The sequence below is a fragment of the Macaca mulatta genome, chromosome X (genome assembly GCF_049350105.2).
Source record: "Macaca mulatta isolate MMU2019108-1 chromosome X, T2T-MMU8v2.0, whole genome shotgun sequence".
Taxonomy (NCBI): domain Eukaryota; kingdom Metazoa; phylum Chordata; class Mammalia; order Primates; family Cercopithecidae; genus Macaca; species Macaca mulatta.
Window position 1 is genome coordinate 77,003,331 of NC_133426.1, and position 24,787 is coordinate 77,028,117.

Consider the following 24,787-nt stretch of genomic DNA (forward strand, 5'->3'; position numbering starts at 1 on the left):
CGGAGCAAGACCCTGTCTCTATAAAAAATTATAAAAAATAAACGTCACACTTACTTTAGCTCCTACTATGTAGAAAGCAGTAAAACACAAGGCTGAGAATTTGGGCACAGTTGCAGGGTAGATTCAAGGAAGCAGCAGGTATGGTCCCTGCCCTCTGGCAGTTCGCCATCTACCCAGAAAAGATTAAGCAGAAGGTGGTTAAAGTGAGGGAACCCTTTTTCAGTTTGGGTGTCACCTCTCTTTTGCTGTCACTTCCCCTATGACATAATTATTTTGCTTTCCTTCCCCCCCCCCCCGAATATCTATCCACCTTTGGCGTGCATGGGTTTGCAAAGCTATTTTGAAGTAAATAACACCCTCTTAGAGCTGCAACAGAGGCTCTAACAGGTGAAACCCTAGGGAGCTGCAGCTGTACCAACCACAGGGGACATGGGGTTTGTAGAGCAGGGAGCAGGAGGAAGAAGGAAAGAGCAGTATTTGGAAAATGAAACTTGATTTTAAAGTCATCAGTGACTTATTTGGAAGGACCTTCCTCATACTTCACTGTGCTCGAATCATCTCTCAAGTAGATGACCAGAATGAGCACAGCACCTCAGTCTGCCCAGCCTAGGGCTTTTGCTCTGCTGGAGAATTTGCCTTGCCCACTGGAAGAGTCCACAGAAATAAACCTCTCTTGAACTTCTTGCTCAGGGTTGGAATGGGTAGATGTTTAACTCAGAGCATTCTGATGTGAAGGCAATACAAAGACACTGGGTAGGTTAGAGTTCCAGGGATGACTTTGTTCTATACTTGTATTTAATTTAATTTAATTTATTTATTGAATGAGTAAAGGAAAGACCTTATGCTCCAAATGTTGCCAAGAGACTCAAGAGTACAGTTGTATAAATAGCTTTTGAAAGTCTGTTCAGGCTAGCCTGGCTGCATTCTTTGCAGCCACAGGACAGCATTCAAGTAGTCTGGGAGTCCCGGCCTCCTGACTGGCCATCTGCCATCTTAGTCGTCTTCCCACTCTAGGAAGGAAATCATGTTGGAGCATCTGTAGTCTTGATTCAAGAAACAATGTCAGACATATTGGCTTGGTCATTAAAGAAGGCTGGAGAATGCTCATTCCTGTGAACCAGCAGACATTAATTGTGCAACTACTCTGCTTTGCCCAGGGTGGTGCTTGGTGAAGCCTGACTTGGTCTTGTTTATTAATGAGTTTCAATAGTGGATTAAGATGCCAATGGGGAAATATTGGCAGGCTTCACTATCTGATAGAATTTGGGGGCAAGAATAATATGCATTTTTAAAAACAACAATAATATATGTAAGTGTTCAGGGCTACCAGAGGGTGGGGCAGAGCTTCCTACGTCAGTGATTTCTAGAACTGCCTATTCCCAAACACTAGTCCTGGGCTTGCACTCATTATCCCTCAGCTCATCCTATCATCTGCAAGTGCTTTGAGCCCCAAACAGTTACTCATTGCGGGCTAATCGGTCCTTGAATGCCTCTCCAACGTCATAATTGCCATAAGGCCTGACACTTTGAGACAGACAAAGGAGGAAGGTGCTCTTAACCTGCTCTCCATGTACCTTTCTTCAAGATACACCAGGGAGGCCCAATTCACTCGTTTTGTGTTGGCCTACACTGTGCCTGTCTGAGTGCTCGGGTTTGTGCTGTTAGGCTGCTCTTCAGAGGCTGCTGGAAATTGAACTCTCACTAAGGTCAAGGGCTGATGAGTGACTGTTGCTTTATAACTTTCTGTGCATGCTTTATACAGACTGGGCAAGGGATGGGCTGCTTAGTCGTCAAATAATGTGTGGCCTTTATCCAATACTTTCTGGCCAAAGGAATAAAGTGATCTCTTAGACCCCAGTTACTATGGGAGGGAACACTCTCAGGGTTAGTAACTAGGGAGTAACTGGGAGGGTCTTCTGTGGACACTCCATCCCCTGTAGCCAGGTCTCACCCACGATTCACAAGGATTCAGAATCCCACATGAAGCATAAGACATGGTCTCAGTTTTCAAAGGGCTTCCACTTTGGCAGTGTAATATGAAACATCAAAAAAACCTTGCAAGAATTAAATAGCAATAAGGAGAAAATAAAAAGAAAGGCTGCTGCCAAATGTGGTAGCAAATATGGTATGGATTTGGAAGAAGGAAATTTGGAGTAGGCAGGATCACAAAGCTGGGAGAGACTTGGGCTGGGCCTCAGAGGAATTGCTGAGCAGGGTGAGGGGACTGACAGAGCATCTCAGGCTATAGACAGATGGCTCGAGCCACAGGTAGAGAGATGGGCACAATACTAGGTTATTTTAGCAGAAGCAACCCCTTGCCTTTGAGGCTATAGCGCTAAAATGCTCATTTGCTTTGCATTGAGAAACCTGCTTTACCAGTTTCCTTCTTAGTTACCATTTGCTTTGCGTTCCGGTTCATTAAGACATCACAGTGGCAGTGCCAGGTGCTTATAATTTCTCTGGATCTTTCCAACCCAAATCTCACAATTTAGGATCTCAACTACTAGAACTTTTGCCTGATAATCTGTTTACTTTGAGCTGGTTATATTCTTGCTTTTCTATCCAGCAGAGAGGACCCAGCTGAAAGGAAGACTGGACAGAGTCCTCTAGAGCATGTACATTATCCCTGTGGGTGGGCGCATGCATCCCTTCGAGGATATTTTTAAAGGTCACCTCTTAAACAACATTGTCTTTCAAGACCTTTGGAAACGCTTTCTCCTTAGGGAGACAGGCAGCAGCCTTGAGAGCTAGAGTGCCGAAGATCAGCTCAAGAACTCAAACCTGCACATCCCCCAGAAGTTGCATCTGCTCTTCATGGTGGTATGATGGCTCTGGAAAGCTGCTTTGTAGCCTACCGTCACTTTGTTTTTACATGTCACATTTTCCCTGGGCTACACTATTTTCCTTGCTCTTAAATAATGTAATATTTTTCTGGCTTGGCCTCAATGTTTGAAAAGTTGCAGGAATACCCAGGCTCTGGCTCTCTCTGGCTTCGTAGAGGTACGTGGCCATAACTAACGAGTAACATATTCAGGGGCAGATCATCTTTCTTGTAGATCAAGCACTGTGACTTCAGGCTGGGGATGGTAATTTATTTCCATGAGTTTTATTCTCTCATGGCACAGTGTTTCTCTCTGATGTGACCAGTCCCTAACTTGGAGGCTTCAATGAAATTATTTTTATCTAAGTGCAGAAGGAATAACGAGTTTCTGAGACTTCCTTCTACTCTCTCAGCACATTATCTTGTCAGAAGCTGAAACACACACATATGCACACGTGTGCACATGCGCACACACACAAACCTACACACATAGTGAGACCAGGGTGGCAGTTGGTTAATTATGGCCTTTCTTTAGGTATTGAGAGACAAATACGTTTTGCTTTTTTTTTTTTTTTTTTAATGCTCTCTAGTTTTGAGTCAGGTTGAAGTGGTTGGTTGCTATGTCATGTGGGCCTTGCATGTGTAGGATTTCCATCCTCGGACAGTGGTTCAGCCTGATTTGAAAGGGGAGTATCTGCCTTGACTTTCTCTAGTGCCTACCCTAAGGATAAAAAGAGGAAGAAGAGGATTTATCAGTGTTGTGGAGAAAGGTATTCCTTCTTCCTCTCATCAAGCCTACCGTGAGGCATTTATTTGTGAGAAGGTACCAGCCCCTGTCACTTCATTGGGATTCCAGGGTGTTCTTAAGACAGACTGTCACTGCTAGATGGCCACAGTTTAGCTGCTTCTTAAAGATCTTAGGAAAGTAGTCAGTATTTTTAAAAAAATTATTAAGGTCTAATTTATATACTTTTTTTGATTACATGAAATATATCTCATGGGAGAAGTTTGACTTTAGTTCGCTGGCCTGTTCTCTTTTACTGGTTTTCTTTCCACATGGAAGTTTAGCCTGATAATGGGATAAGAAAGCTGAGGTAATGAAGTTGGTCCCATAAGGTCTACTAAATGAATGTCAAACTCCTTAACTGGACAATACAGGCTGTCCACAGTCAGGCCCCAACCTGCCATTCTCTGAGGCCCAGCCAGACTTGGATGCACGGCTGATCCCTGCAAATACCCTGTGCTTCTTGCCTCCAGACCTTTGCTTACACTGTTCCCTTTAGCTGGAAGGGCCTCTCCCCAGTTCTACCTTTTGAAATCCTAAATCTTCATTGAGAACCAATTCAAAAAGCAGTATCTCCTTGTAGCTTCCCTAGATGTGATCTGTACAAACTAGATGTGATCTGTACTCCCTGTGAATCCTTCTATGCCTTGGTTTGTCCTCCTTTTGGGCTTCTTGCTACAACATCCTTAGTACACCATACCGTCTGTCACCTAGTAAGTTCCACAAGACAATAAACTTTGCTCTTGTATCTCCCATGTATCTAACACATACTCCATGTAAAGAAGACTAAGTATTTTTTCTTTGAGACAGAGTTTTGCTCTTGTTGCCCAGGCTGGAGTGCAATGGCGTCATCTCTGCTCACTGCAACCTCCGCCTCCCGGGTTCAAGCGATTCTCCTGCTGCCTCAGCCTCCCGAGTAGCTGGGATTACAGGCATGCACCACCATACCCGGCTAATTTGTATTTTTTAGTAGAGACGGGTTTCTCCATGTTGGTCAGGCTGGTCTCGAACTCCCAACCTCAGGTGATCCACCTGTCTCAGCTTCCCAAAGTGCTGGGATTACAGGCGTGAACCACTGCACCAGGCCAGAATAAGTATTTAAATAGTGAAAGAATGGTATTTTTCCACACATAGCCGAGTGAAGAATTAGCTTTTTTGTCTTTTTTGAGACGGAGTCTCACTCTGTCACCAGGCTGGGGTACAGTGGCGTGATCTCGGCTCACTGCATCCTCTGCCTCCCGGGTTCAAGTGACTCTCCTGCCTCAGCCTGCCGAGTAACTGGGACTACAGGCATGCATCACCATGCCCAGCTAATTTTTGTATTTTTAATAGAGATGGGGTTTCACCATGTTGGCCAGGATGGTCTCCATCTCCTGACCTTGTGATCCGCCCGCCTCGGCCTCTCAAAGTGCTGGGATTACAGATGTGAACCATCATGCCTGGCGAAGAATTAGCTTTTTTTAAAAAAAAAAAAACAAAACACATGTGACTGTGACTTAGGCCTTACAAAATTTTCTGAGATAGAAGAGCCCTGGTCTGAGAGTCACCCAGCATGCAGTTCTAGATGAGGCCGTGTGCATATCTGGGCCTGACTTTCGTTGTCTTTGAGGAAATTTTCCAGCTCTTAGTCAAACAAAATTTCAGCAGGAAAAAGAGGCAAAGTAGATTTAGGGAAAATCCACATCACGGGTTTGGAAAACAAATCAAAGTTACGACAAAGGAATTGTTGAGGGAATTGGGAATGTTTAGCCTGGTAGAGAAGATCTAGGAAAGACCCAGACTCATTAAATGCTAGAGCTGGAAAGAAACTTAGAGAATATCTAAGGGATTTCCTTTATCAGATAGAAATTGGACAAAATGACCTCTGAGGCTTTAGCAGTCTGCAAAATTCTTTTTCTATTTGCAGTTCTGATTGATAGAAAAGGAAATTCTTGTTCAATTTTTTTTGCATTCTCAACTGTGAATGATAGTCCAGTTCAGAATCTCAGACCTCAGATACTACATTTCTATGTCTTTTACAAAACCATAGCTTAAAGCATTGTCCATCCTGTTCATATTTCTTCTTCATTCAGCATTCGTAAATTCATCAAACAAAATCCAGATAGACTTGGGTACCATTTTTTATTGGGAAGTTAGACAACTTCCTTTTTTGCCTTGTTTGCCAGGGAACTTAGAACCAAACGTGTTCCTCATCTGAAGTAAATGACTCACACCAGTGCTTGATATATCTGCTTCCCCACTTTTTCTTTTTAATTGACTTAATGTTTTTTGAAAATTGTGAAAGGAACACATGCTGTGCTTAAAAACACAAGCCCGAATAGTACAATTCCCAATGTGCAGAGTTAACTACTGGCAAAATCTTTTTGACTTTGATCTGTGTTTATTTTGTTTTTACTTAGCTTGTGCTATATGTGTTTTAATTTTTTTGTTGTTTTGTTTTGTTTTGAAGATGGAGTCTCAGTCTGTCACCCAGGCTGGAGTGCAATGGCGCAATCTTGGCTCATTGCAACCTCTGCCACCCAGGCTCAAGCTATTCTCCTGCCTCAGCCTCCCGAGTAGCTGGGACTACAGGCGCCCACCATCCTGCCTGGCTAATTTTTATATTTTTAGTAGAGATGGAGTTTTGCCATGTTGGCCAGGCAGGTCTCGAACTCCTGACCTCAAGTGATCTGCCCACCTCGGCCTCCCAAAGTGTTAGGATTACAGGTGTGAGCCACTGCTCCCAGCCTCCTAAATTCATTTTAACATCTTCCTTCCTTCCCTCACCAAACTAATTTGTGCTTAATTCAAGTTCTGTTCTTTTCCTTACTGTATTTGTTCTAATCTTTGAAACCCATAATAACATCCAGTGTTTCTCATTGTCACTGAGAATGAGGTTGCTTCATGATGCTCTTCTTAGTAGGAGTGACTGACAGAATGTCTTCCTTGCTTTAGGAAATGCAGGACTCAGGCAGTGAAAATGCATTCAGTTTTGATTCTGTCACACATAGCCCAGAATGCACCTCTTGGACAGCACCTCCTTGTCAGCTGCCTCTGCCATTCTCCTGACTGCTTTGAGTGTGTAAACTGAGGGGAAAAAAAGGGCTTTTTGTTAGAGTTTGGGTATTTTCATTTTCAAATCATCTGACACTGATATTTAAGAACTCCGTTTCAAGAACTTTAAGCAGTAGGTGGGTATTTCACTCTTCATGGTTTTACTACATCCTATCTCATTTGGGCTTGCATATGGTAAGATAGTGTGTTTTACTTGCAACTTCCAACTGAGCCAAAGGCCACAGTATTGCAGGTAGAAGTCGAAGTCTTGGAACTAGATTTTGGGCTGTGTGTGCAAAGGTGTGAAAACACCTCTATTAAGAGAATATGAAGAAGACAGCCTAGATTGCAGATAGAAAAAACACAAACTTCTTACTGAAATCACCCATTTGTGGTGACTCTATATAAAGACAGGTTCCACTGGATGTGAAAAGTAGAAACTTTTTTTTTTTTTTTTTTTTTTGGAGACAGAGTCTCGCTCTGTCACCCAGACTGGAGTGCAGTGGCATAATCTCGGCTCACTGCAACCTCCACCTCCCAGGTTCAAGTGATTCTCCTGCCTCAGCCTCCTGAGTAGCTGGGACTACAGGCGTGTGCCACCACACCCAGCTAATTTTTGTATTTTTAGTAGAGATGGGGTTTCACCATATTGGCCAGGCTGCTCTTGAACTCCTGACCACAGGTGATCCACCCGCCTCAGACTCCCAAAGTATAATGGCATGAGCCTCTGCACCCGACCTCGTAAGGCTCTTTTGATGTGTCACTCCTCTCAGATTTCCAGGGGCTGCTAAATCATGTCTATTCAAGGGCTTCCAAAATTTGCCTCAGACCTTTATTTCCAATACCATTTCCTAGGACTTCTAGCAGCAGCCAAGCTGGTGTCCTTTTCCATAAACCTGGATTGTATAGCTCCCTCCCCACCTTCTCCCACCTTCCCTTTTACTTCTTTACTCTGCATCATTTATAGCATGTCACAACAGCATGTCTTGTCAGAAGACCTGGGTTTTGTCCCAGGTTGGTTAGATATGTGATCTAGGTCAAACTATTTTTCCTCACTGAGCCTCTGTTTCCCCATATGTAAGAGAAAGAGACTGCACTTCTAGGGTCCCATTGGTTCTTTTCAACCCTACCATTGTGTGGGTCAGCGTCAGCCTTAGCTTTTTCTTTGGACTCCTGAGGACATAGGGCCCTTTCTTTAGTGTTTCAGCAGTGTTTACCAGTCATTGTTTGGGACTGTAGTTAACATTTTTTTGTCCTGTCTTTAGCTACTTTTTGAAGATATGTTTGTGAACTGAGAAAGCTCCCTGCTAGAGCTAGTTTCCTAGGATGTAGGTGAGGGAGAGGGCTGTTGAATGAGTTCTACTTTGAACTTTTGTCTTGCATCCAGAAGCCAAGAGGAAATGGGGTTTGTAAAATATTTTCGCTTATGCTTCTTATTGGGAGAATGAGATGTTTCTTTGAAAGGGAGTGCATATTTACCACTTTGGCACAGAAAGAAGGATGTGGTCTCCTGGAGACATCCTTCTAGTATGCTGTGAGGCTGCTATGTCTGTGCTGTTTGGGTTGGCCTTCCATCTTTTCAAGGTGCCAGTGTCTTGGCATTTAGGGTTGGATGATCACTTCATCTTTCACTGTGCCTTTCAGGGCCCTGTTTGACTACGATCGGACTCGGGACAGCTGCCTGCCAAGCCAGGGGCTCAGCTTCTCTTATGGTGACATTCTTCATGTCATTAATGCCTCTGATGATGAGTGGTGGCAGGCAAGGCTGGTGACCCCACACGGAGAAAGTGAGCAGATCGGTGTGATCCCCAGTAAGAAGAGGTGAGTCATCATGATCATGAGCAAGGCCTTTCCTGCCCTCTTGCTGGTATTTCTTTCTTGTTTTCCTATTAGAAGTTGCTTGAGAGCAACATTTGTGCCTTGCTTCCTTTTTGGTAGAGTCGGTACTCAACATAGTTTTTACTCAGTGAGCCAAAAAAATGGCTGCTGTGCCTGCTGCAACCCACTGCTGGACCATTTACTGGCAGTAACAGGACTTCTTTCTGATTCCAAAACAGGGTAGAAAAGAAAGAAAGAGCTCGATTGAAAACTGTGAAGTTCCATGCCAGGACGGGGATGATTGAGTCTAACAGGGTAAGTGGGGATTCCCAAGGAAATCAGCCAGTAGGTAAAGAGGGGCGAGAAGCTTGGAATTTAGTCTGATGTGTAGGAGAACTGGGGGACACAAAAGAAAATCTCTTTTTCCGGGGGCTGGCTCTGTCCTGTCAGAACATTGACTGCTTTTCAGAAAGCAGAGAGGGAGCTCTTAAAGTCCACAGCTAGTCTGTGCTCCTTCCCCCTGGGTACTGGCTCTTGAAGATGTGTTGGAGTTGGACTGTCTGGAGGGCTGACTTGCTTGGGGAAAATGAAGCCACTCATGGGTGTCTCCCTGGCTATAGATCCTGTCAGAGCATCCAGCCAAGAAGCCCAGTCCCAGAGCTCCCACCTCCCTTCAGACCACCTGAGGCAGGGGGGCTCTCTATTCACCCCTTTTTTTCTATGAGCTTCACAGGCCAAAGAACTTCTGGAGCAGTAGAGGGAAGAGAGACGTGGAGTAGATGACTCTGTGTATATCAGTGGTACCTTAGGGCATGTGTCCAGGAGGCTACAGTGACCTTTGTTCTTTAGGAAGTACAGTGAGTGTTATGAGTCTGGGTTAGGTAGAAACCTCTAACATCCCTACAACATTTTCTTGTAAACATAATTTTCCTCTTACATCAACTTTCATTTAATCTCATAGACTCCATTTGTGAGAGATGGTCTTTTATTTAGCTCACCGTTGTCTCCATTTTAGTTTTTCTTGCATGCTTTAAAATCCATTGTTCTGTTTTTTTTTCTTCTGTCCTTCCCCTCCATCTTCATGTTCTTTCACAGTCGATCAAAAAGAAACGTAAAAAGAGTTTCCGCCTCTCTCGAAAGTTTCCATTTTACAAGAGCAAAGAAAACATGGCCCAGGAGAGCAGCATACAGGAACGTAAGTAGCAGCAGAGTCCAGAGAGCAGGCCGTCTGCAGCCCCGTCTTTTCATCGTCAGTTGCCCTTCCCTCAGGAGAAGCCTGGGCAGGGCCACGTGTGGCCCTGTGCATGCCTGTGTGCGCGTGCACCTGCTTATCTACAGAGTCAGGGCAGAAATTGGTCTACATAAGAAGATGTTGGGTTTTATTTGTCCTGCTCCTCAGTTAGAATGAATGTTGAAGGCACTGAGGTGGGACTGGTCCCAGGGTCCCAGGAAGTGCTTGGCACTAGCAATGGAAGTGCCAGACAGAGCTCTGCTGTGGTGGTGAGGAACGGTTTTTCAGCTAGAGTGTCAGGGTCAGGAAAATGGTTTTTCAAGAGAACGAGGTCTAGGGACTCAGTGTTGCTCTCCTGGTTTCTTCCTCTTGTGTTTTCTTTCCCTTAACTTCACTCATGTATGTCAAGAGAAGAGCCTTTTCTTCCCAGGATCCCTGGAGTTGGGGCTACTTCCGGAATCCCAGGCACGTGCATAAGCATACAGGATATCCACACAACTCTCAGCAGACTTGCTGTCATCCTAGAGTGCCTACAGAGCCAGTTTTCCCAGGAGAATCCTTCCTGCTTAAATGAATTGACATGGAAGGAGTGTTGCTCCACATTGTTCAAATAAAGATCTGTTGAAAAGCACAAAGTTGGTTTGGTAGGAAGAGCAGTCACACTGAGTTAAATTCAACTGAAGAAGAAATTTAATCCTGATAAATCTTCTTGCTCTACCATGTGCCTCAGCAATTAACTGCTCCAACCCTAACCTTAAACACCAGGTCTGGCTTGAAAAATGTTTTCTCATTTGTCTCATCATGAGTGGTAAACATCTGTCATTTACCAGTGACTCCTCTGACTTACATGGAGGGATCTTGGGGTCTTGGGCTATTGGGGCTGGCAGGAGACTGACTGGTTCTGATAGGAAATGTCCTTCTGTCAGGCCAGCCTGGTCCACGGTCATGGTATGTGTAAGTCGTTGCTATCTGGGTGGTACCTGGTGGACAAGAGGGTGCCCTCATCCAGATGGCAGCCACAGCTCATCGTCCTGGAGTAGTTCAATGAGAAGCCATAGATGAGGTGGCTCTGCTCATGAGCAGTTAGGAGACAGTCCGAGTCAGAGGCCTGAGGTGATGTCACCATAATTTCATCAGATAAGTCCCAGTGTCCCAGAGTCCCTCCATGCCAAGCCCAGCCTTGGGGGGGTGTTCATTGCTCAGTGGTCCCGCCTGGTGGGCGAGGTGGGGGTATCTGTTGGACGACAGAGTTGAAAGTGCCTAGTGCTTCTCCAGAAGCTGAGCTCATCCCCCAAGGTCTGCCTGGCTCAGGGCAGCTTTGGAGGCCACACCCCACACCATGCGAAACTTTTCCTGAAGGGTTTGAACAGAGTGAATCAGTATTGAGCGAAAGCTTCTTGAGGTAATGGGAATTCTGTCTGCCTACCTGGCACACGTGGGCATTTGCTCTTTCACACACTGCGGAGGGAAATGGTGATTTCAGGGCCAAACAGAGACCTGGGCTCCACAACCAAAATTTGGTCAGAGCAGGTGCTCTAAGCCTTGGAGTGTCACCTGTCCTGTCCCATTGGCCTACAGCCGTAGACACCTCAGAAAGCTAGTCTACTCCAAGGCCCTCTGGCAACGAATTGGGCAGCATGAAGTCTTGATGTCTTATCTGCCCTGGGATGTTCTTTCTGTGGCAAAGTTCCTGGCCTCACTATAGTGCTAGGTCTTCATGGTGTTTCATAATTCTGTCACTAGTGCTCACCTGCCTCTGTATTCTTCCTCCCCCCTTGTCTTTTTCTCTATTTTTTCTCTTCTCCCCAAATCTCTCCCTCTCTTCCATTCCCTCCCATCCCTTCCCCTTTCCCCTTCTTCTTCTCCCCCTCGTCCTCTCTCCGCCCTTGCTGTCTGTGAAATCAGGACTTCCCGGGGTTAAGTGACGATTATTATGGAGCAAAGAACCTGAGTAAGTCCAACTTACACACCGTTCACTGTATTTGTGGCATGAATGGAGATAGTGGGGGTGGGGCTATTGGGGACATGGGTGAGGGTCAAGGGTGAGAGGAGGGCAGTGTTTGTGAGCACTCTGACATCACAGCAGGAAGAAGTGCGTGTGGCTCCAAATGTTACATGTTTGCTCTGGATCCCTAGTACCCAAATAAGTCCCTATCATTCATGCCTTTGTTTACCTTTTGCTACTCAAAGTGGCAGGGCGTGAGCTTGGCGTCCCACCTTAGAAGTGAAATGGGCTTGAAATGTTTCTCCAAGGTAACCACTCAGCTAATCTCTAGTCTATTGTCGAAGGGAGGGGTCCTGCTGGTTGGATTCTTCTTCCAGTGATACCACGCTAAAGCATTGGGTGTAGGAATTGCAGCTCTTACAGTCCCTCTAACTAGGGGCAAGGGTACTGTGACCCCCTTTTCCCAACCTGCATCTGGGATGTCCCAGCAGATCCAGGGCCTCAGCAAACAGCGCCAGTGGGCTTCCCACAGAGCACCTGTAAGGGGTTGAGCTGGTCTGCTAGGGGCCTCGGCACCATTTATGGACCATATATAGTTAGTGCTTTATCTCAGGAAAACTCTGACCTCATTTTCCTTTCTGGAAAAGAATCCTAGAGTGGAAAATGAAAAAGACCTAGATGATGAGGCTTAGCGGCCATCCTGCTGTGTGCAAGGGTGCACAGACATGCAGCCTTGCCGAATGGGTTCTGTCAGCATATACTCTCCTTCAATAAATAATAAAGGCCAAAGGCAAAGGAGTTGCCTATGGGGATTGTTCAGGAACTAGCCATGTGTGGCAACTCAGCCAGTCCTTTCTGGGGGGGGCCACAGCATATCATGGTCTGGAACAGTGTGGTCTTGGCTGAAATGAGCAGCATCTCTCTCCATAGTTTGGTGTGTCCATGTCTCATCTTCATTCGCGTGTCATCTTGGATGGGCGGGCTTTGTTTGTGCCTCCTGTGAGCGCTGCTCCTCCGCTTGAGCGTTCTTTTCCCTCACCGCTAAGAGATGGGCAGATCCCAGCTGTGTGAGACAGGAGGGCTGTCTTGTCCTCAAGGTGTTTTTGTTGGTTTTGTTGTCTGTGTTTTGACATGTGTCTGGTGGTGGATGGAAGTGCTTCCCCTCTCACCACTGAAGCCAAGCTCTCCTGCTTTGGAGTGGTGGCAGGAAGGCTGGGGATCCCACCGAATGGTCAGGGCAGCGCTGCCTGGTGTCTGCTTAACCCATCCAGTGTTTGGCCTCTTAGTTGTGGAGTGCCACATGGTTCTGTACTTCGGGGACTCTGTCGGGCGGGGGACACCCATGAGCAGACTGGTCCCTGGACTTCTCTTTGCTCCTGTCACTGCCTTTTCTTTCCTGTTGTTAGCCTTGGACGATGCATTTTGAAATAGGACTTGGAAACCATCCAGGTCAATTTGTTTGATTCAGGTGAAGAGGATGCTGCTGAAGGAAGTATGACTTGTAGCACATAGGGAGGGACTTGGCAGACCAAGAGGGCTCCGGGGACAAGTACGAGAGGGCCAGGGGCTCAGGATTGGAGCTGTGCCTCCCAGTTGGTAGCCTGGATGTGGCAGGCCTCCTGTGGCCTGACTCAGTTGGCAGCTCAGTGTCTCGCTCCTGGAGAATTTGAGTTTTGTGCTGCATGTGACCTCTCAGTGGTGTGTTCTGAATTGGAGTCTCTTTCTTGTTGGCTTGCAGAGGGAGTGACATCCAACACCAGTGACAGCGAAAGCAGTTCCAGTAAGTGTGTGTCATTCCTTCCATGTCATGTAGCTCCACCGTGTATCCCAGCCATCCTCATTCCAGTGTCGCTCAGCTGCCATTGCTGCTCAGAGGCTGGTGCTTCTTTTAGCCATGTACACTTTGAGATCCTGGAAATGCTGTGGCCAGTTCATTCTCCTTATGGGTTGGGGTTCACCCCATGGGTTAAAGGAGAGTATAAGCCCTATAGTTCTGGCCAGGACCTGACTTAAAAGCATCCCAGGCACTGGAAAGGGTAAACTGCCAAAGAGTAAATCGCTGCCATGGCTACTGTGGGCCATAGGTGCTGCCAGATTTGTAGATTTGCTCAGAGACCAAAAGAAAAATGGCTCCTATAGGACACTGCTCTAAATCTGCCTTTCCAGGTCAGTAGGACCTCTTTGCCTTTGGGGCCAGTTAAAGGATCAGGTAATTGCCAAGTTCTCCTTGGGAGATCCTGTGACCAGACCAGAGAAACCATAATTCAAACCTCATGAACTTTGGGAGCACTGGTCTTTCAGGAGCTATGGTGGCTAGAAGCCTTGTAAAATCTGCCCAGGAGTCTTAGGCTCAGAAGAAGCCTTTTAGCAAGCATTGTGTGCCTTGATGCAAATATCACTGTCTTCCCTGGGACTGCCATCAGCCACTTTGGGACCTCCAGGCACCCAGCACCAAGTGGCTTAATGACTGTTTTAGGAAAACCTCAACATTGCTAGGCTCGACATGGAGCTCCACCAGAAAGAGACAGCAGGCTCAGCATTGCTCTTAAAGGGCACTGGGGACCTTAGCAGAGCCATGTGCCACTTTTCTGGATGCTGCTTCCAATGCAGGAGGTGGGTCGGTAGACCTTTAAAAGGGCAAAGTTAGGCCGCAGCTTTGGGGACCTGGGTGTGTGCCCTGACTCCCCTGCATGTAGATGAAGGGGACTCAGGCAAGCATCTCAACCAGTCGAAGCGTCCCTGTCATTCTTACTAGAGCGAGGGGGCTACTGCACACAGCTGACTTGTTACCTACAAGAAGAGTTCCTCAGAAATTGGGGTGGTTTGGGGTGGAGGCTTCATGGCCTCTGGGCCTTGGCCCCTTGCCCAGTGATATTTCACTGAACAAGATAACTGCTGACTCCTGTCTCAGAGCCAGTGAAGGGTTTCCTGTGCTTTCTCACCAGCAGAAAACAGAAAGGATCACAGGTGGTAGAAAGGACCACCCGATAAGGCTGTGTCCTGGCAGGGGAGGGGTGCGGGGAGTGTTGTACAGAAGGAGGCAGATCATATGGTGCTAACCTATCTCCCTTTTTTGTTGCAGAAGGACAAGAGGATGCTATTTTGTCATATGAGCCAGTGACACGACAAGAAAGTAAGCCCCCTCTGAGAGCCTTGTCTTTGTGCTGGTCTGGTCGTGGGGCTCAATACAGTGGGTGGCTATGGCAGCAGAGGGAGGGACCTGGAGGAGGAGGAAGGCTCGACTCATGGCACATCCAGCCCATGGACTCCTTCTTCTCTTCTGCTTCTTCCTAGTGTCATAGGGAAGGGGGTGCATCCAGTGTGCACTTCTCTCCGTGCCTTTGCCTGCTGCCAGGACACCTTCCAAAGGAGGGGGCAAATTTACAAGGAAGGTCTATTTCAGTAGATGTAGCCACTACTAAAAGAGAGGTCCAGGTTCTTCCCTTCAGTGGCTGCTCTGCAAAAACCTTGCTCAGTTACTGGTGTCAGTGCAGAGATTCTTTCTGACTGTGTTAGAAGGGGAGCAGCTTCCGGTTTCAGACTTGCCTTGAACTTAGATATTCTCAAATTAAAGGCTCTTTGATGTCTTTCTGTTTAAAAGCCAGACAATGGCCGAAGATGCTTTACCCTGTCTGAGTCTCTGCTCCAGAGCCTCTGTGTTCTAGCCAGACTCAGGGGTAGGACAGGCTGTCTGGTGGGGGCCTCTGTTCACTGTCTCGATGCTCTCCCTCTCTAGTTCACTATGCAAGGCCTGTGATCATCCTGGGCCCAATGAAGGACCGAGTCAATGATGACCTGATCTCCGAATTTCCACATAAATTTGGATCCTGTGTGCCACGTAAGAGTCCAGGAAGGCCCAGAGGATTGAGGCTTGGTGCCCTGGGAATAGTTCCTGTAATGTTTTATGGAAAAGGTCTGGGATCAGATTCTAGGGCTATTTGAGGACAGGGTACATTTGACACCCTGGAAAAGAGTAGGTGGCAATATATTCCCCAAAAGCTGATGGGGTTGGAGAGATTAAGCCATCAGGCTTGGCTGCTCACTCTCTTGAGGGGAAGTTTCAGTGGTGATGGTTGGGAATGGTTGGACAAATAGGGAGGCCCAGCCAAAGTGGTGTTGATGTGACTCCATGAACAGTTTGTTAGGTTCACTGTCTCCTCTACCAAGTTTGGCACCCTCTGCCATGCCTTAGCTCACCTTTCTGGTCCAGTTTAAGCTAAAGCAAATAGCCCCCTGTGTGAGACCTGGAGATTGGAAGAGAAGTAGGCCAGACAAACTGTTTCCCAACTGCTTGTTTTCTCCCACTTATTTGGAAAAAAAAAAAAAAAAAAAAAAAAAGGAGTGGCCCAGTGACCCACCCAGATGAGAATGGACCACTCAGTATTTTTTGACTTGGGGTGGATCATTGCCCCTGGGCTACAAAGCATTTCCTTTCTTCCTTCAGATACTACCCGACCTCGACGTGATAATGAGGTGGATGGACAAGACTACCACTTTGTGGTGTCGCGTGAACAAATGGAGAAAGATATTCAGGACAACAAGTTCATTGAAGCAGGCCAATTTAATGATAACCTCTATGGGACCAGCATCCAGTCAGTGCGGGCAGTTGCAGAGAGGGTAAGTGTAGAGGAGATGGCCTCAAAGGGAAGGCCAATGCTCACGCCAAGGTTCCACTTGGATCCTTATCCTTCCAACACAGGAGCTGCCCAACAGTGCTGCTGACCAAAGCCATAGCACCTCTGCATACTCCCAGTCCCTTGACGAAGCTATCTGTCTCCTTCATACAACTCACCCCAGAGCATCACCCAACAGGGAATAGGGGACCCTGGACAGATGTGGCCTTTTCTGGGTAATAGGAGCAAAAAGTGGGGCCTGTCTACTTCAGGGATCCAGTGTTTTAGGCCACTTTGGGTGGCCCTGGTGCCCCTCCCCTCAACCCCACCCCCAGCCAAGGTGGATGTTTAGAATGTCACTGGATTTCTGCTTGGGGCTCAGTGAATAGGGAGTGGCTGGGCTGATACAATCTCTGCTTTTTCAGGGCAAGCACTGCATCTTAGATGTTTCCGGCAATGCTATCAAGAGACTGCAGCAAGCACAACTTTACCCCATTGCCATTTTCATCAAGCCCAAGTCCATTGAAGCCCTTATGTAAGTGTTTAACTGAGAACTCAGACACACCAAGCTAAGATCGGGTCTGGAAGGGAAATGGAGAAGAAAGTGATTTGCTGGGCAGAAACTTGAAAGAAACTCTGTGCCCCCGCTCTGGTCACTGGGCGCTCTTGTTTTGAGGGCTTGTGCCTATGTTCTCGGTTGGACTTTTCAACACAGAAGGTTTGAGGAGTTAGCCATGGGCCACTGCTGCTCTGAGAGGGCAGCTTAGCAGATTTTTAGGGATCCTGGAATAATCCTTTATGGTTAATCAGAACATAAGATCTGGTTCGGAACTATTTTTCTTCTGTCTTTGGCAGGGAAATGAACCGAAGGCAGACATATGAACAAGCAAATAAGATCTATGACAAAGCCATGAAACTGGAGCAGGAGTTTGGAGAGTACTTTACGGGTAAGACTCCTGCTGCCCTGCGGGGGGTTCTGGGGGACTAGCCAGGTACCTGTTTCTATAAGTGTCTCAAAGAGGTGTAGACAGAATGTAGAAACCTTGCACGGAGTTTCCAGTTGCTTTTAAGCTTTTGAGCACAAACCTTTCCAAAGCACTCAAGTTCCCCATGTCCAGCCATAGCAGCTCAGCCAGTTTATAGCATAAACCACTCACCAAATGCTTCCTTGAATTGTTGGTTTGTTCATTTTGTCTTGTCCTTACTAGATTGTGGTCTCCCTGTATTACTCTGTCTCCCTCCGTTTCAGCTCCCCTCCCCCTCCCCCAGTACTTTGCTTTGCATGTTTAGGTGCTGAATAAACGTTTGTTGATGATGATGATTCCTCAGTGTGGTGTTCAAGTTGTCTGTTGGGGTGCCTGTCTCTGTGTGTGTGTGTGTGTGTGTGTGTGTGTGATCATCTACTTTAGAAGGTCAGTTCCTGAAACATTGGGAAGGTTTCTATGTAATAACGTTCTTCACCTTTTGAAGTACAGTGATGTATACATATATGCATGCAAGGCAGTGCTGAATCCATTCTAGCTGGTGGTGACACTAGGTTAACTGCGTAAAGAATTCATAAATGTCCTCACACACCTTGGGTCTTCAGAGCTCCCTTTACCATCAGCATCCATGTCCTTGTTTGCTGGGCTGACCTCTGACATATAGCAGATGTGATGGGCCCAGGAGCACTGCCTCTTGCCAGAAATTGTGGCTTTCAGCCCTTTCTGTGGAGAACTGCAGTTTTCCAAATCTTTTAGTAAGGCTGCTTTAGAATAACAAGCTGCTGGCCTTATGGCACCCAAGAGCAACATGAACTGCAAGGTCTGGCACATAGTGGGTGCTCAATAAACATCTTTTGAATAAACACATTTTTCTGGTCATTACTACTTAGTCTCACTGTCTCAGTGAGTTGACTTCAAGCCCTGGGCTTGGGGCACCTAGTTGGTTGCCCTTACTGCCCTGAACACACAGGCAGCCAGCCAGTGAACCCAAGCCCAAACCCATACTCCTGGGAACATGTCCTTCATGTGAGGGGTTGGGGGTGTGGAGGGGGGACTTGTAGGATTGTTGGGAGAGGCAGGATTGCTGGGTTTGGGGGATGTGCTGTGGACCACAGTAATAATTTTGTTTTCCTCTTCACTTTAGCCATTGTACAGGGTGACTCACTGGAAGAGATTTATAACAAAATCAAACAAATCATTGAGGACCAGTCTGGGCACTACATTTGGGTCCCATCCCCTGAAAAACTCTGAAGAATCCCCTCCAACCATTCTCTTGTGAACAGAAGAAATCAAGTCCCTCTTCCCTCCTCCCTCTTCATTCCTGTCCCCATGGGGAGAACAAATGCTACTGTTCTTGTCCCCTTTTTTAGATATGTCAAAAAAAAATTGAGTTTTCTAGTCCTGTTCTTTTTTTTAAATTTTTTTGTTTGTTTCAGTTTATTTTTTGGGATGATGCCATCTCATTCATCATGTGACTGTGCCCATTCCTGCATGGACCTTTCCCAAGCGCTAGCACAGGTGCAAAATCCATCAGAGCCATTGTTTTCATAAAAACCAAGCAGAAGTGAAGAGAAAAGAGGAGGACTGATGGAAAGACAGACTCTGGACAGCTGCACGGCTTGTGAAGTGAGCTAAATGCACCACATGATGAGATGCTCCTGGGCATTTCTCCCTATCTGTACTGCTGTCTTGCAGCTCTGAATGGTGCAACGTAATGGCGACAGAAAGTATCTTATTTATATATAGATATATATATGTAATTTATATAAAATATATAGAAATTATTATATATATATATTATACACTCTCATATAATATATATATATATTCACACACATTTGGGTTAGAAAATCTATGGAGACTTCATCAATGGTACTATGTTATTAGAGAAATGCTTTAATTTTCATATTCCAATCAGATGGCATCTTCTATCCCAGCTGGTTGGGAAGGGATTGAAGATGGTAGCAAGTGCTGCACTAAGGGCACTCGCATTTGGTCATTCTCTTGAGAGCTAGGAGGGGTCAGCCTGAGGCCTGAGAGAAAGGGCTTTTGCCTGGGGTGAGAGGGTTAGAGACTTGACCTGAAAGCAGCTGCTGCCCCTGAGGTGCAGCCAGTCCTGTGTGTGGACAGAGAGAATGGCTAATGATGCTCCGCGTGGAATTGCCTATTGTTTTATGCCACCTGATGTGTCTGCATGAGAGGTTTCCTTTTTGTTCCTTTTTAAGCTGCTGTTAAACCAAAACCATGTTGTGCTACTGTGTCAGCCTTTTCATTATTGCAAATTTTACTTTTACTATTTAAGTGAATGCATAGAATCCAGTTTGCCAAGGTTCTAAAGGCTTATGAGGTCCTGAAGGAGCCAGGCCTTGTGATGGAGTAGGTGACACAGGCCTGGTTGTCCTGTCAGCAGAAGGGAGAGCAGGGGCTGGGCTGAGAGGAGGACACGCAGGACTCCACTGAGGTTCCTTTCTGGGTTCCACCAACAGGGACAGGGAGTCATTTGCCTTCCAGTTCTGTGCTGGGATGGCGGGACAGCACTTGGCTTGCTTGGCCAGCCGCGTCGTGAGTTTGATTTGGTTTTTTTTTTTGCAGCTGCTTCATATGCTCTGCTCCAGCCCCTCCCCAACAGCTGGTAGCTTATGGTTTCTTCAAGAGGAAAGTAGACTTTATGCTGTACATTTGAGCTGTAGAGCTAAGATTCGCTTGCTGGTGAGCTGTGAAACCTTGTTGCTTTTTCCCAGAGTCTGATGGCAGTGACTGTGGTCAAGGGAATCTTCACCACCACAAGTGCAGGCAGCAGGTGTGGTTCAGGTCTTCCCCCACCCCACTGTGCTCCTTTGAAGCCAACGTGCCTCCCTCGCCTCCATACTGGAGGGACGATGCAGGGGAGAACAGAGAAGTGCTTGGCCCTAGGGTTGAGGCATTTGTTTCCTAGCCCGCTGGGTTAGGGCTGGTGTCAGCAAGGCAATGTTGAGGATGCTTTAAGCACTACCAGCCAAATCCGGGAACTCTGTTAACAGTTGTCCAACCAGCAGAATGAGGCTAACTGTATAAAGCATGGGACCCAGGATGAGGATAAGGAAAGGGCAGTGGCTTTCCCTGGGCAGTACACTGACTTGAAGGCAAAGAAGGATAAAGTGACAGCTGACTGTGACTCTGGTGAGGAGGGTTGAGCAGAGAGGTTGATTCTCTGTTGTTAACTATGTGGCGAAGTCTCAGCCATGCTCAGCCCTCCCCCCCTCCCAGGGAAGAGAAACAGAGATTCAAAGTAAGCATGACACTAGTTGGTTTATCAGTGTTCCTTCCAAGGAGACATATATTTTTTAATAAACGATAGTTGCAATGAACTGTGGCTCAGAGACCTTCTTGAAGTAGTTGAGAAGGGAGGGCGTGGGCAAAGTAGTGGGAAGAACATCCCAAACTTTTGGGGGCCAGAGGGCTTTCTCCTTAGTGATGATGAGCTAGCTGAGCTGGGCCGTCCTGGGGATCGGTACAGCTCCCTGCGGTGGTGACAGGCCCTTTGTGAAAGGTGTGTGCTTGGTCTTCCACCCCAGCCCCAGACACTGCTTCAGACAGCACCAACTAGATGGGAGTCCACATCAGTGGTGGCAGAATGCTGACATTTTCCCAAGAGGTACACAAGGTGGGAGAGGCCTGCTATAGCAAAGGTGTGTGTTAGAGAAAGCAGGGGCCTGATTTAGTAGCAGAGAACTGGGTGAGAAAAATGGCCAGAGAAAGTGACCTGCCAGCTACCAGTGTTTCCAAAAATGAGGGTGGGATGGGCCCAGTTGCAGAGCAGGACAGCAGTCATCCCCATAGCCTTCTGAGGAGGGGAGGGGTGCTTAGAGCAGGCAGTTCTGGCAGTTCTGACGTGGCAGGCGCCATTGCAACTTGTGCGGAGGAGTCTTAGGAAGTGCTGTCATAATTCATAAGGTCAAGAGCAACATCTGGATGAATGAGCCACCTGAAATGTGTGTGGGCTGAGCCACAGGAAGGGTGAGTCCTCTTGCTTGTGGCGCTTTATGGTGTGCAGGTTGCTTGCTTTCCCATATTCTCATTTGCTAGAAGGCAGCCCAACAAAAGGGAGTCCCCAAAGAGCTCCATGAGAGCTTAAGAAAATTCATCTCCTGAGGGCAGAGAGAACAAAGATCTGGCCTATGGTCACACTGTTGAGGCTCTGTCTTCACAGCTGATGTTCTCCTAGTGGAGGTACAGCTGAAGAACATTCAGCCCCAGCACGAGAAGATACAGAGCAACTTGGAAACCCCAAAAGGAGACACACCCTTAACACTGTGCCGTGCTGTGCTGTGCCGTGTCCTGAGGGAGGAGACAGCCCTATCTCCTCCTGGTTTTGTTGCTGACATTGCAGCTGATCATGCCTTGACTCCTTCATCTCTAACAGAGGAAGAACTGTATTATCAAACCTATGGTCTACCCATGAATAAATAAAATATTTGTTCAATCACAAACGACCAGCTTTGTCTTAAGTTGAAAGTGCTTCTAGAAATCAGTGAATGAAAACAAAATCCTTAACAGCAGCAAGTGTAGAAGTCGAGTGGCTCAAGGGCGGCCCTAATAAAGATGCAGAAGCAAGTGGGAGTTGAGCCGCAGGTTTGGGAGGAGACTAGAGGGGAGGGAAAGTATCCTAAGCAGGCCAAGCCCAGGCAAAAAAGAGTGGGACTGAGAAGGGGTGCCAGCTCAAGCAGAAAAGCCAGCACTAAAGGCTAGTGGAGCCCTTTCTGCAGAGATAGTCTTTGCTTAATACTAACCACTGCAATTAGGTGAGAAAGTGTTGAGAGAGCTGGGAATTTTCTCAAGGCAAAGCTGACAAATTAGCGCTGAAGTCAAAAGCGATCCTGGAAGCCTGACAACCTCAACCTGGGCCTTGGAAGTGTTCATTCAGTCTCAGCATTCCCGAGTTGTATTTCATCCCTGTTCCCACCTAGGATGTCATGGCCCTGATTCCACTAATCCTTTTATCCATCCAGCCATTTCCTTGGCACCTCTAGGACATTTTGTCATCATTGCAAATAACATTCTGAAGCTCAAATTTGTTTCCTCAAAAGCCTCTTCCCCTGTCACTTCCAAGAAATAGTACTGGCTCCTGCATACCTCGCTTCCTCCCCAGTGAATAGGGTGTCGATACCTCATTTCTTTGCCAGAAAATAGCAAAGCTTCTTTAACAAGCCCCAACTAGATTTTATCTGCAGAGCTGTTCCCATTGTGCACAACGTGATGCCCACTGACTTCTTCCATGTTAGCTTGAATGAACTACCCGTGTTTCCTTCCTTCCACCATTTCCACTGGTAGTCTCAGCATACATACCTAACACTTGGAAGAAATGGAAAGCGGGTGGTTTGAGAATGGGCTTCAGACCTGCGTTCTCCCAGTGAAGCGCATGTGTGAGAGGATACTCTGTCTTCCGGCCTTTCCTGTCTGCCTACGGCCAGTCCTGCCCAAGATGACAGAATCATCTGTCTCATGCGCTACCCCTCCCATGGGTCCTGCCACCCACAGGGAGAAGTTGAAGTCTCAGCTCCTTAGCATAGCCCTTCCACCATCAGCCCCAGGCTTTCTCTCCTGTCTCTTCTGCTGTGCCCCTTTCTGTTCTAGGCATTTGAATTCCCTGAATGCACCACAGCCCTGGTCTGTGTGCCCATAAATGCCCTCGCTGCTGCCCCATCTTGCTTAACCTGGAAGACTCAGAGACCGAGCGGGGGATGGAGAGAGAGAGAGAGAGAGAGAGAGAGACAGGGTCTCATCTGTAGCCCAGGCTGGAGTGCAGTGGTGTGATCGTAGCTCACTGCAGCCTCTACCTCCCAGGCTCAAGTGATTCTCCCACCTCAGCCTCACGAGTAGCTGGGACCCCAGGTGTGTGCCACCAGGCCCAGCTAATGTTTGTATTTTCTGTGGAAACGGAGTTTCACTATATTGCCCAGGCTGGTCTCCAACTCCTGTGCTCAAACGACCCCCCTACTCTCTCGCCTTCCCAAAGTGTTGGCATTACAGGCGTGAGCCACCACGCCTGGCCTCCTCTTAATATCTCGAGACTCAGTTCAAGAATTCCCCTCTCAGTGCTCACTTTACTGAACCACCACCTCTTCTTCCCTGTCACCCTGTAGGTAGAATTGACCTTCCCACCCTGATTGCTGTATTATACCCTGTAAGGACTTTGGTCATCACTGTAGCAGCTCACATTTATTTCCTGCTTACTATGTGCTGTACGCAAACTAATTCACCTGTTGCTCAAAACAGCCCTAGAAGGCAGGTACTGTGGTTTGTTTGTTTGTTTGTTTTTTGTTTTTTTTTGTTTTTTTTTTTTTTTTGAGATAGAGTCTTGCTCTGTTGCTCAGGCTGGACTACAGTGGCGCGATGTCAGCTTGCGGCAACATCCGCCTCCCAGGTTCAAGCGATTCTTCTGCCTCAGCCTCCTGAGTAGCTGGGATTACAGGCGCCTGCCACCACGCCTGGCTAATTTTTGTATTTTTAGTAGAGACGGAGCCTCGCCATGTTGGCCAGGCTGGTCTGGAACTCCTGGGCTCAAGTGATCCTCCCGCCTCAGCCTCTCAAAGTGCTGGGATTACAGGCATGAGCCACCGCACCTGGGCCAGGTACTCTTACTATCCTTGTTTCCCAGATGGGGAAACCAAGGCACACAGCTAATAAGTAGCAGAGCTATGAGCCCAAAACAGGCTGTCTGGCTGTAGCAGCTGTGCTCTTCAGCACACCAGGCCCAGGTCTCACTTGGCTCTGCTTAGAACATTTTCTTGCCCCATCTCTTTGCATCTGTCTTCCTCTCCTAGACTCCTCTTTGAGAGCAGAGACTATGTCCTGTTCACCTTTATACGCCCAGCACTTAGTACAGTATCTGGCACATAGTAGATGCTCAGTAAAAGAGCTGCACTGGTCTTTGGCTCAAGCTTGGAGGGAAGTGATTTGACCAGGTCCAAACCTGTGGCGAGTGTGAATTATTTTGGTTTGCTTTATGGAGAGCTTCCTTTCTTGAGCCACTGCCGCTTCCTCTGGAATTTCACTCCATCATTATGACTCCTCTCTTTTTCATCTTCTTCATCCATTTCTGATCCTTTATTGCTCCTTCCCCTTCTTTTCACTCCGCTGTCTTCTCACCCAGGGCTGAACCTTATACTTACCCTGCTCTCTTTTACTAACCATCACTCGTTTATGCAACACAAGTTGATCAAGCATCTAGAAGCCCTCAAAGGCCAGCCATTACCTTCCAAGAATGAAATTCCAAGAACCTAGACAGGAAATTGCCACGTGCTTGCTCTCCCTGATGACTTCAGTTCTCTCCCATCCTGCCCCACCCCTTCCATGGGCTCCTCCCACCTACAGCTCTGATCCCTTTACTCTCTCTCTTCCCCCACACCTAAGTGCTGCCATTGCCCTAGTCACCCAGGTTCAAGCCCTGATCTCCCCACTCTGGTCATCACATCCGATCTCCTACCAAAACGTGTGGACTATTTGCAATGTCTTTTTAATCCAGTCCTTTGTTGTCATTATCACTGCCCCTACCCTGATAGTGACAAGAGCTACTTCTT

At 47.2% G+C, this 24,787-nt stretch overlaps 1 protein-coding gene across 16 annotated transcripts in view; it reads left to right on the forward strand.

The window, feature by feature from the left end:
• The window catches only part of DLG3 (discs large MAGUK scaffold protein 3), a 58,164-nt gene extending 36,467 nt beyond the window's left edge, over positions 1-21,697 (forward strand). For 6 of the 16 annotated variants that reach the window (XM_015127625.3, XM_015127623.3, XM_077987542.1 and 3 more), the window contains 10 exons: positions 8,283-8,459; positions 8,696-8,771; positions 9,552-9,651; positions 13,371-13,412; positions 14,715-14,765; positions 15,369-15,470; positions 16,077-16,249; positions 16,671-16,780; positions 17,101-17,192; positions 18,373-18,964. In XM_015127625.3, coding sequence (XP_014983111.1) covers positions 8,283-8,459; positions 8,696-8,771; positions 9,552-9,651; positions 13,371-13,412; positions 14,715-14,765; positions 15,369-15,470; positions 16,077-16,249; positions 16,671-16,780; positions 17,101-17,192; positions 18,373-18,479 — 1,030 coding nt within the window. In that variant the 3' untranslated portion in view covers positions 18,480-18,964. 16 annotated transcript variants of the gene reach the window in all.
• The last annotated feature ends 3,090 nt before the right edge of the window (positions 21,698-24,787 follow it).